Source organism: Mya arenaria, chromosome 3, assembly GCF_026914265.1.
Source record: "Mya arenaria isolate MELC-2E11 chromosome 3, ASM2691426v1".
NCBI classification, from domain to species: Eukaryota; Metazoa; Mollusca; class Bivalvia; order Myida; family Myidae; genus Mya; species Mya arenaria.
The window spans coordinates 42,114,573-42,127,522 of NC_069124.1; the positions used below are offsets into that span (position 1 = coordinate 42,114,573).

Below are 12,950 nucleotides of genomic sequence, written 5' to 3' on the forward strand. Positions count from 1 at the left end.
TACACAAAGAGTATTAAAAAAGAAGTGCACAATTGTATCAAAAGAAATCACATATGTAATGAACTGCGAGAACATTGCAGCGGAAGGAATTATTTCACGATTGATGTGTTAATACTGAACAAAAAAGAAATTGCATTCTTGTGAAATGACTTCTCAAAACCTACAAAGAAAATATTATGACTCATTTCTATTACAATCATGAACGTCTACGGTGTCAGAGTTTAAGACAATACCTGGTGTGACATGACGTCATTGTCGGTGTCATAGACGCACTTGCCATACGGCCCCGTCCTCAAGGCGTTCGTGACGCTCTCGATATCTGGGACCTCGCATATTACGCTCACGGGCCATCCAGTGTTTCCCTGAAACAAAAATGGGAGTATTTCATGTTTTGTTTACATGTATTGATATAAAAAATAGACTTTATCATAAATAAGTATCATTCCTTATATATATACATGTCCCCATTTCCATTTCTTTTATTTTTGGTTGTAATAATTCGCGCTGATCAAAAAATTATCGAGATTTATTTTTTAATTCGTGTTTTACATATGCATGACCCAGGTCTTTCTTGCGAAAACTTCGCCTACAGAGGTCACTTAAAGGTCGACCGGTTCATGCAAAATGGACGCAAATTTTACAAAAAAAACAAGTACGAACGTAATGGTTTATGGATGTGGTAGTTTGTTTCTGTGAGTTATATACATGTTTGTCTGCAAGCATAAAAATGCAACCATATTAAAGGCACCGCAGTGGGTGGATAAATGAAACTACAGCTATGGCAGTCGTGTTAAATCCCCTTTACGTCGCCTAACACAACTACAATGGTTACATATCAGGTTGTGGAATTAAGGAATGAAACGGCAGGTGTGTCTAACAACCCATGCAGACTGACATGGTTATGCGAGTTCATGTATGTAGGTGCAATACTTTTGGAGCTTCAAGTGACACAATATTGTTGAGACGCTAGTTCACTATATCAAGGGACGTAACTCTTGTTAAACAGAATGAACACGCTGACTAACATTGCTGTAAAGTTTTACGTGTGTAGGTGCAATACTTTAAGAGATAAATGCGACACAATATGTATCAGATCATTATTTCGCTATTGTAAGGACCATAACTCTTAATCGAAGTGAAATGTGTCAGAAATGGCAAGTGCACAACAGCTCATGCTGACTAATTTATATATATATATATATATATATATATATATATATATATATATATATATATATATATATATATATATATATATATGCAGTTTTATTAGATTGTAGATTGCCCTAAAAAAAGTTTGGTTAGGGTTACACCCTTTTCGAAAATAGGTAGGCTAGGTAGGCTTTTATTTATTAGGTTTATATAAGAATGTCATTTTTATCATAGCGGAATGGTGTTAAAGTTATCTTCTGTGTATACGCATATCAGGTTTTAAACTACATATTGAAAAGCAATTAAAAAAAATATTCTTTATAGTTTTTCTCTTTTTTTAACTGACTATAAAAACGGTATGGTTGGCGTCTTTTCCTAGGTAGGGTCGGGTTACCCGAACCAAATGTATTTTTTAGGCCAAAATATTTTGGTGCTACATGGGACACATTTTTACTAAGTCAAGGTCCATAACTCTTGTCAGTTAAATCAAATACGTTATAAATAGCATGTGCACAACAGCACATGCTCAAGATCAACATACCTATGATGCTGCATGTTTGTAGGTACAATACATTTGGAGATACAATCGACAAAATGGACCGACTGTTTCATAAGTTGTTTGTTTTATTTAAAAATGTGAACACATCAACAAATATTTCAAGTTTAAAAGTTAAAGGGACACTCTTATTCAAAAGCAATACAAACACTTGTATAACAAAAAATAAACTTTGAGTGCTGTACCTTTCACTACTATCTAAATGATGCAATTTAGGAAAATATAAAATACTGATAACAAGATTGTAACCGTGTATATAATAGCTGAAAACGCACAATTATTAAATGATTGGTGAGTGCTAAAAGATTAACAGTGATAGACTATCTATAGAAATTCCGTGTTGTCTGCAGCCTTCTTTAAATTAAAACACGGTCTCCTTCATAAGAACCATTGTTTTCTGTATTGATTGATCTTTTTCGGAAAATTAAAATATTTTCAAATAAAATACGGTCTCCTTCATAAGAACCACTGTTTTCTGTATTTATTAATCTTTTTCAGTAAATAAAAATATTTGTTTAATTGTGGTACATCTTATATGTGAGTAAGAGTGCATCTTTAACAATACTCTTGTTAATCACGTTGTCTACTTAAACAATGTTCTGAACAATTGGCCTTATACATTTGGGACCCAATGGGACGGGAGGCGACGAAGGCAACTTCTATATAGCCCCCAGATAAACTATTTTATTTATATTTTGGCTCGTATTACCTTATAAATGACATGTTGGTATTCGTAGTAACTGTAGGTTTAGCTAATTATTTCAATAATCACCCATCTACCATCTCAAAGCAAGCAACATTCTAACTTGCACATATGTGATTAAAAAATGGTTTGAAAACTTGTGACTGCTTTGTTCGATAACTTATGTTTAAATTCCTGTTGAACATAAAGATGACCTACGCGTTTGACTTCATCGAGGTAAATATTCTTAGCAGAGTATGGGCACTGTTGTTCAATGCTCTGTGGGCAGTCCAGGCAGCGGGCAGCAGCACCCTTTGGCTAAAATACAAAACAAACAGCAATGCTTAATTGATTTTTTTATCATAAATGACGTCGTCATCGTGAAAATTTAATTACGTCATTATATATTTTTGATAAAATTATATAACAAGTGTTACTATAACTATACTAAATGTGTGACATTATGTCATTAATATATAGCGATGAAGATGGCCGCGCTATATAGCGATGTTTTATTATTTAGCGCTGTTTAAAGGCTCACGAGTATTTATAATGTAAATAGAATCATTCAATACGAAATTTATTAAACTTATCTACTGAAATTGCAAGATTTTTTTAGAAAGCTCGTTAAATAAATTCCGTATTAAATGACCACTCATGTGGGATCCTCTGTTGATTTATGCACCAGTCAATTGTAACCACGCCCCTACCGTTTGGGCCGTGTTTTTACCTTCCATGTGGCCACGCAGTGCCGGGTGAATGCCGTGGTTTTGTCTTCGCGCCAAAAATATCGGGGAATGGGCCTTACCTAGGGTCCCTGGGGTGCGGGGACATTTGGCGGGTATTTTACCAGCAGTTCGTCCCCGCAGGACGAGGATTTTACCCGGGCTTGGCTGGACCGAAAGTCAAAGTCCCCGCTATTCCCCGGACATTGGGGGCCGTGGTAACAATTGACTGGTGCATTAATGGTGATAAATTTACACAAATCATGACGAAGAAAACAGCAGAAAAACATAAACAGTGCCAATTGTTTACGTTCATATAATAAAGGACATGCAAAGGGATTGGGTCACGACTTTTCCATGTCGATCAGTTACGGTTTGCCCTAAAAGGAGAATGCTAAAGGTATGTGTATAACAATACATATTGAATTGTATAAATAATGTACCTATGAGAGGATATTATCTGAACTGAATTTTTATAACCGACCTTTTGATAGCTTTCGTGTAAAACAGCAAAATTTAATCGATATAAGATCAGTACTTATTCACCGGTCAATTGCAACCACGCCCCCCCCCCCCAGGTCCGGGGAATATCGGTGACTTTGACTTTCGGTCCAGCCAAGCATGGATAAGATCACCGCGCAGCGGGGACGAACTGCTGGTAAAATCCCCGCCAAATGCCCCCGCACCCTAGGGACGCTAGGTAAGGCCCATTCCCCGCTTTTTTGGCGCAAACCACATTCACCCGGCACTGCTGGGCTACCTGGAAGGTAAAAACACGGCCCATTTTCCCGGCTATCCCCGGTATACCCCCGGACATGGGGGGGGGCGTGGTTACAATTGCCTGGTGCATTAATGCTTTTTAACTATTGCTTTCTTATATACGGGACTTTGTTTCTGAAATGAGACTATCAAACAATATGAAAGGTACCGGTGTTTCATACCCTGAAAGAGCTATAATTAAAGCAATACAAGCAACCAAATTTATGTACGTGTCGGTGCGTAGTTATAACAAGAAACTAAGGTAAATATGGTGTATTATAACACACACTGTGCAATTCTACCCAGTGAAAAAAAAACACATTTCTTTTTTCATAACAGTGGCACAATATAGGCTGATGCAAACGCATGATATCTGATCTGTTTTAATATTAAAGCTGCACTCTCACAGATTTACCATTTTTACAACTTTATTATTTTTTGTCTTGGAATGAGCAAATGTTTGCGTAAATATCTGCAAACCAATGATATAAGATTGCTGACAAAAGATCAGAACGCAGATTTTCATATTTCCGTTCGAAAATTAATGTCTTATGGCTTACTAACCTTATGGGTTACTAACGGTTTAAGAAAAATGCATAACACATCTATTTTTGAACTTAAATATAAAAACCTGCGATCTAATTTTTTGTCAGCAGTCTTGTATAACTGGTTTCCATGGACTTTCGCAAAAATTTGCTCGTTCCCAGACAAAAAAATAAAAAAAGTTGTCAAAACGTTCAATCTGTGAGAGTGCAGCTTTAATGCATTGAATGCATAACTCATTTGACTTTAATGTTCAAAACAAAACAAAAACATGATATTTTGATTTGTGTACAGATAAATATATGAACAATATTTCGGCGTTTTTTTAACTGCGTAATTTGTGGCCACGTACCTAATAGCTGGAAAACCATAACTCATTAATAAAGACTAATATGGTTTTGATTTGTACACAAATCACCATATGCCTTTTGTTTGTTTTGATCAAATGCGTTCATCATAATAATGTATTAAAAATGTATTCACTTATTTTTGTGCCTTTAACACTGTCGTGTGGAAATGGACAAGAGGAAGAGAGCTACATCAGGTTTCAAAAAAACTTACATAAACAAACTTTTTTTTCGTTTATGTTTTTTTCCATAATTATATACCTTATCATTGGCGGTGAAGTGACTAAGATTACCAAACGACGACACTCGTTCGCACTTCCGGTGCGACATCCAATAGCAGACGAGATCCACATCATGACAACACTTGGCCAACAGTGCAAACGAGCTGTCTGCTTCTCGGCTCCAATTCCCGCGCACGAACGAGTGGGCAAAGTGCCAATAACCGACCTAGGTAGTGCAAAGCGTGTGGCTAATAAGTGAGTGAAACTTTCAGAAACGCCCTAAGTGGGTTTGCATTGCTACCAGATCGCTTTTAGGATGAAATAGTAGCCGCTTGTCTATTATTAAATATTAAATAAATTGTGTATATTTTTAGTGTTTTTTTACCTTTTTTGGGACCGAAATTCTTCATCCCCTCATGACAAATAATATATTTAGTCAACTGTAACCATGCCCCCCCGCCCCCTCCCCAGGTCCTGGGGTATACCGGGGATAGCCGGGGAAATGGGCCGTGTTTTTACCTTCCAGGTGGCCCCGCAGTGCCGGGTGAATGCGGTGGTTTTGTCTACGCTTTAAATATAGCGGGGAATGGGCCTTACCTAGGGTCCCTAGGGTGCGGGGGCATTTGGCGGAGATTTTACCATCTGTTCGTCCCCGCAGGGCCGGGAATTTAGCCGGGGTTGGCTGGACCGAAAGTCAAAGTCCCCGCTATTCCGCGGACCTGGGGGGGGGGGGGGCGTGGTTACAATTGACTGGTGCATTAACATATAGCAAATGTAGCAATATGGTGCCATTCATGAGTTTGTCGATAGGTCAGATGAATAAAAGGTTTGAAAACAGGTTGGATCATGTCAGTACTTTCCCTTTTTTGCCAAAAACGATGCTATTATTCCCCTATCAAAGGGCCTCGCCACCTTTCTCTTAGTAGTGAAAAAACACCCCGATTTTAATAGATTTTTTTAAATCACCCAAAGTTCGACACCCGTCGAGATCGCCCTGCATCTAGTAGCAATAACAACCTATTTCGGGCGAGTTCACTGTTAGCACATATATCTCTACAAAAGATACCTTATCCTGTTTACAGAAATGACTGAGGTTTCCAAACGAGGATACTCTATCGCACCGGTGATTCATCCAATAACAGATGAGGTCTACGTCATGACAACACTTGGCCAGCAGCGAAAACGAACTGTCGCTCTCCTTATGCCAGTTTCCTCGAACGTAAGAATGGGCAAAGTGCGTGTAACCCACCTATTTAACCCAATTATATACATGTACAGCATTCTTATTTACATACATCGTCGGATACCGCCAATACACACTACGCTATGCTTCGCTGCGCTTCGCTGTGTACCGAGGGCAGTATAATTAATGAGGCAGTTTCATTGGTTCCGTAAAGTACCAGATGTTTTACAGTTGAAACGTATTCTGGCGATTGGTGACCACATGGCCACGGAGAATACTGACAATTGAAAGTTGTTGAACAATATTTGAGTGTAACATTCAAATTCATTGGATGAAGAGTTGCCTCCCCTACCTGATACATATTCATTAAAACGAGATTTAATCGGTCAATTATCCCACGGTATGTATGGAGTGTAACGGAAGAAAGTACCGTGGTTGCCGACGATGAGTTACATAGCACAAACTTTAAATATACACCAGAATTCGTCAAACGACTACAGACGCTATCAATAGCTTACTTTTTTAATTATTACAAGAGGAAACACAACACAGACGACCTAGTACACAGTGAACATGTTAAAATTACATTAGCAACTTATGAAACAACTGAAGTCAAAGCACTTTTGTTTAAACAGGGAAACCATTGTGCGCTATTTTTAAACGGGTAAATTCAGTTGAGAGAGTGGCAAAATATTATTTTAATCATGTAAAGTGAAGTGTTATCGGTTTAATACTAGCTCGTATGGACAATTCTAAGCTAGTTTTAAGGAAATACTGTATTTGCTGATTTTTGAGGTCATCCGGTGTCAAGTCCCTTTAAAAGTACTTATATTAACATTCTCATACAGACACATATTTCAAATACATACCGGCTCCACATGGTTGATATTGACAACTTGGCCTATAACCCCGCTGTCTATTATTTCCTTGACCTTTTTGACCCAGGGCGTGTATCTGAGCACGTGACAAACCGATAAGACCACGTGATTGGCCTTGCACGTGGACACAATCTCGCGGCATTCTTCCTCTGTCGTCTGCAAAGAAATTAAAATTCAAAACATGAATTAACTTAAACACTTGAAGGTAAGTCATAGATGTGTGACTGATTAATAAACGAACTCATTTGTTTAAAAGAAGTATCCAAATAAGTTCAGCGCTATGGTCGCGCGGATCATTACAAACAATGGCTGAGGAACGCTTCATAAGTTGCGTTTTTAAAGTAGTGCATTTTTCAGTATTTGTGATTTGTAAACTAGTATATTACACAATGTCTACGAACTTCTGTAAGGACCATCGCGATCCCGAACCTCGCATTTTCAAAATGGTAAAGTAAAAATATTTGGTTGCTTAAAAGTGGCATCTTTTTTTTCAATTTGTACAGTACATTATATAGTAACAGCTCTAGATAGTCGATGAAAAAAGATGCGCCGATGCAACGATATGTACCGCGTTCTTTTCTCCGATAGACTTATTAAAAAAGATGCATTGAAGGAAATGTCAAATAACGCATCTTATTTCTATCGAATTTAAAATTAAAACACAATATATTTCATTTACAATTACTTCAAATTTGAAAGAAAATAGTTGCGAAAATGTAAAAAAGTCCATCAATGTCGCGGGTTTTATTCTCGGGCAATTAAAAAGGCGTGGCGAGGGATTTCGATGACTCTTATACTTTAATAAATACAAAAAATCCATATTGGGATAATTTGGTTTCGATAAGAAATACCAAACGACTCCGTGTCAGAAATACATACGGCCATTGGCTTTTCCAACAGAATACTGTAGCCCTTTTTTGCAAAAGCAATTGCCGGGTCCTGAAAAGTATAGGTATATATGGAAAAAATCTTTAAAGGGGCTAGGCACTAGGCGATACAGTTGCAAGAAAAAAAAGAAAATTGTCAAAAACTTACATAAAATTTACATCGTTGTGTACGACGCAATGAATATTACTTACTGGTGTTTCACAGCGATTACTACACATGCATTTTTCGCAGTTTTTGCGCATTTTTTTCAATTCGAAATTTACTAGGGTTGTCTACCACGTGAATCCCAATCAGTTTAAAATGGCGTCGGTATGTTTATCTGTACTCATCTACAGATATGATTTAAACTGGGAAACCAATTACGCTATTTTTAAACGGGGAAACACATATGAGACAGAAACATGAGTGTTGCGTTTATTAGGAAATACTGGTGTCTAGCCCCTTTAAGGGACTCGTTCGTATATTTCAAGTCAGTCATTTAAGATAACTCACAATACAACAGATCTCAATTGTTTGAAAACTGCTCATTTTTCTTAAAGCGTCATTAACGCGTTTAGCCATGAAAACATAATTTTGGAACGTAGTAAATATGAACAAGAGGCCCAAAAGGGCCTATGCTCTACTGGCATGGCTTTTGTGGTCATATCAATCCAGAGCATGTATGTATGGGTAAAAGGCAACAGACATATGGTTTATGTTTTGTGTTTGGCTTACCTGAAAACGTAGCACGTTCAACATCTGAGCCCAGAAAGTATTGTAAGCAGATTAGTTCCATGAACTATTTTAATATGTGCCAAGTAAAAGTCATCTGACAAAAAAAATGCTTTCAAAACTGTACTCAAAGTAAAAATTTCTGTAGTTTTAAAAGTTAAAAAAAGTTGGTCAAAAGGTCAAAGTCAAGGGCATCTTAGGACAACATTGATCAATTTGAACAAACATTCACAAGCAATTGTGCTGAGATGGATCCAACGAACACACAAAAAGATTTTTTAAACCATTCCAGATTTATGTTTACCAAACCTGTGAACCCTGGGTGTGGCCAGTAATGACACCAGGTGCATAACTTAAACATTCACAACCAATTTTGTTAAGATGAATGCGCAAACTACAGAACTTAAAGCTAAAAAATGGCCTTTGGGCTTTCAACAAGAACAAGGCAGAGTAATTCACAAAATCAGCTGCAGAAGCAAAAAGCAAATTGTCTCTCAAAATCCTAGACTTGCAAATTGTCTCCCTTAACTCTAGACTTGAATTTACATGTACATGTAAACTTGGCTAAAAATAGAATTCGCTCATGCAGACCTGGCTAAAAATAGAGAGCATTTCTTTAAAACTTTCATGGCCCATAATCTAGGCATTCATGGGCGGATCTGGCTGGTTTTCGAAAGGAACCGAGCTCTAATGGATATCTAGATACTGTACAAGTTTCATTGAGATACAATAAAAACTGAAGACTGTATCGTATTCACAACCAATTGTTTACAACCAATTGTTTACACAATAGCATTTTTTATACTATCAAGGGCCATAATCTAGGCATGCATGGGCGGATCTGGCTGGTTTTCGAAAGAAACCCAGCTCTAATGGATATCTAAATACTATACAAGTTTCATCGAGATACAATCAAAACTGAAGACTGTATCGTGTTCACAAGCAATTGTTTACAGACGCACGAACGCACGACCGCACGACCGCACGGACGCACGGATGCACATACTACGTACACATTACCATCGCATAAGCTCTTCTGGCCTTTGGCCAGTAGAGCTAAAAACTGCGATCTGATATTTTGCCAGCAGTCTTATATCACTGGTGTTTAGACATTTACGCACAAATCGGCTTATTCCAAGGTTGAAAAAGAAAAAAAGGGTTTTTGAAATGGTCAATCGGTGGGAGTGCAGTTTTAAAGAATATTTGAAGTAGGGGTATAACTGTAGTATTTTTCAAATGCGCAAAACCCGTATAAGGTACGAAAATCACTCCTAGGATTCTTGCTAATATGACTATGATATGTACATACCTTATGTAACCGATCGGGCGTACAAATAATGACACTGTCGGCAAACTTGTCCCTTGCCGCCGCCTCGGCCCAGTCTACAAATGAAAACATACCTTTCGTTACTCGCATAAACACCCGATAAAGGATGGTTTCTTAAATGACACAAGTACTAAGTTATACCACGAAGTACTCTATGTCACCTTTCGCCGCAATCGAACCAAAACGAATGTATTCAAAGGTTGTCCGGTTAGCGCAGTGGTCAGCGCACTCGCTTCTCACCTATGCGGCCCGGGTTCGATTCCCGGTCTGGGCGCATGTGATTTTCACCAAGCCAGTGCGTTTACTTCGGGTAGTGCGATTTCCCCCACAATATAAGACCACACTCAAGCGCAAAATCGTGCCAACGCGAGTGACCAAGTATAAGTTAATAAAGCTTGCTTCACAATCGTTGTAACATAAATCAAGACTAAACTTAACGAATGTATTAAATAGAAAAAACAAATGTAGGGGGTTGTTACTACAGACATACCAGTGAATACATTTTCCTTCGCAATGTCAAAGAGTTTCACAGTTCGTTCTCGGTAAAATTTCCGTGGTTCACAAACCCCAACGATCTGAAAAAGGATCGAAGGCCGTACAGATATAAGTTTGGGACTTGTACAACTCATTCCCTATACACAGTTATGAAAGATGTATAGTCCAAATTAGATAGCCACACCCACGGGGCACCCAACTCGAAATATTCCCAAGAAACAGTCAAGGGTATAATGTCAAATCTCCCAGATTGACAAGCAAGTCGTATTCAAAAATAAAAAAGGAACAATAACTCGAGTAAAATGTCAATTCCATGTTAGGCACCTGTTGGTCGTTCCAATAAAGATCTTAGTCGAATTTAGTCATATTTATTCATATTCATAGTAATCCCCTTTTATCAGGCTTGCTTCCGCGGCAGGCGACACAAAACGTACCAATAATTTACTGACGTCATACAGTTTTAAAACTATACAATGTGAAGGATGTTAAAACAAATATGCATCTAACAGTAAAATAAAGTTTAAATGTTTAATCAAGCGTATAACGGGACCTCTACTTCCGAGGGATCCCATCTCAATATACTCCCTCATGCCCACACCTATCAGAAACAATATCCCCGCTCTTCCAGTCCCCAACCCTCTCCCTACATTGCCGTACCGTAAGCCTGTTGGGTTCCACCTTGGCGTAGTAAGGATAGCCACTTCCACGGGACCCCGCTCCTACTACGATGGCTGTTTTCGGCGTGTTTTCCATGTTACAGCGAACACAACAACTTAACATAACTCGCTCGGATAACTATATTAGACGATTGGTTGATAATTCGTTCTGAAAACCATACCATTATGTGAAAATAACAGGGCTCGCTCAATATTAGTGAATTATAATCTCTGAATCTGAAGTAGGTACATGTATGTCTTTCCACCGTGTGTACTATGAATCATCATAATAAACATCAACGATATACTTGTCTAATATGTCACACGCCATAAGACAGTTGTCGGGGTGGTGTTCCATAACTTGGACTATATTTGCTTTGTTGTTAATAATTGGTATACATGTCGCTACGCCCTGTACCTAAGTTAATATTTCACTGTAAACTACAGAAACTTATTCTAATTATGGTTTAATACTTTAACGAATTTAACGAACCATGCATTTGTTACTTCAAGCAAAACTGTCATAACCGGTTTCGAAACTGCTGAAACCATTGAAATTAAAACAGAAATTGGTTTGGTATCAACAAAAACGCCCTTAATACGCGAGTTAACTAGTATGGAAAGACAAGCTACGCTCTGTACTAGTGGACTACGCTCTGTACCTCAGTAAATATTCTGATTATTGTTACTTTATATGCGAGTAATCAGGGGCGTAGCTTCCTATAGGCCGTGTAGGCCGCGGCCTACACATTTTTCAGAAAAACGAAAAAGTAAAAATGCCAAATCTGCAATAAAAACTGAAGGCATAGGGAGGTTGGTAGGGAGAATGGTCTAAAATATGAAATTCCGACAAATGCGCTTTAATATATCGGAAACCGGGTATTTCAAATATTCAAATATATCGTTTTCCTATGCTCTAAAATTCATTTTCACGCGACATTAATGTTTCGTATATTATTTATCGAAAGTTTCACATGGTCAGTACTTTAAAAAGTGGCCTACACATATATTTTCGTCAAGCTACGCCCCTGGAGTTAGTACGGAAAGACAAGTTACCTCCAACACCAATATGACCAATATGTAGATATATGCTTTAAGTTAAACTTTGGTTAAAACAAAACCTAGATTATATATATATAAGTTGTCACGCAGTTCTAAACCTTTATCAGTTAGAATTTAGAACATATGTTGCAAACTCATAATTGTAATAATTCTGTAAATTCTTACCTTGTTTTACGCCACAATGATTCCTTACCAAATGAGATGTCGAAATACTATCACATATTTATAACTGATATACATATATATTTTTGTACATGATTGAATCGTACACTGTCAACAAAAGTGATGTGCCTACTTTCAGTTTCGGTTCAAGTATTTTATCGAATCGGTTTGTCGCTGTCGTATACCAGTACGGTATTACTAAAACCCGTTTAACGTTATATACTCTTATCCTCTATTACGGGTACATAAATATAATGCGGGAGTCTGAAACGTTTTTTTCTATTAACACTCCTCTTTATAATCATGTTAATGATTTCATCATTTGTTGTTTGTTTTAATTGGATAATTACTACGTCATGTACTACCTTTTTACTGGGACTAACAAGAGGTCCTAGTTCATTCGGCAACGACAAATTATTAATAATAATTTACTATAAATGCTATTATCAAAATATGTGTTTACACTTCATAAAACTTTTAATATTTTTTTCAAGCAGTCCTTTTTTGTTAATGTTTAAGTCAAGTTGTATAACAAAACAAAAGTAGTCTGCCATTAAAAGAGCAAAATATGGCTATTTGTGCCAAACTGAGTATATATATATA

At 37.5% G+C, this 12,950-nt stretch overlaps 1 protein-coding gene across 5 annotated transcripts in view; it reads right to left on the minus strand.

Moving 5' to 3' along the window:
- The window catches only part of LOC128229188 (putative oxidoreductase YteT), a 28,787-nt gene extending 16,301 nt beyond the window's left edge, over positions 1-12,486 (minus strand). For 3 of the 5 annotated variants that reach the window (XM_052940916.1, XM_052940915.1, XM_052940920.1), the window contains exons 1-10: positions 12,351-12,486; positions 11,125-11,292; positions 10,463-10,547; positions 9,955-10,028; positions 7,926-7,985; positions 7,038-7,202; positions 6,052-6,234; positions 5,026-5,211; positions 2,610-2,708; positions 234-362 (exon numbers count right to left, since the gene is read on the minus strand). In XM_052940916.1, the coding sequence (XP_052796876.1) occupies positions 234-362; positions 2,610-2,708; positions 5,026-5,211; positions 6,052-6,234; positions 7,038-7,202; positions 7,926-7,985; positions 9,955-10,028; positions 10,463-10,547; positions 11,125-11,247 (1,104 nt within the window). In that variant the 5' untranslated portion in view covers positions 11,248-11,292; positions 12,351-12,486. The remainder of the gene's footprint in view (positions 1-233; positions 363-2,609; positions 2,709-5,025; positions 5,212-6,051; positions 6,235-7,037; positions 7,203-7,925; positions 7,986-9,954; positions 10,029-10,462; positions 10,548-11,124; positions 11,293-12,350) is intronic. The other 2 variants (XM_052940919.1, XM_052940917.1) reach the window with 2 other exon arrangements.
- Between the last annotated feature and the right edge of the window lie 464 nt (positions 12,487-12,950).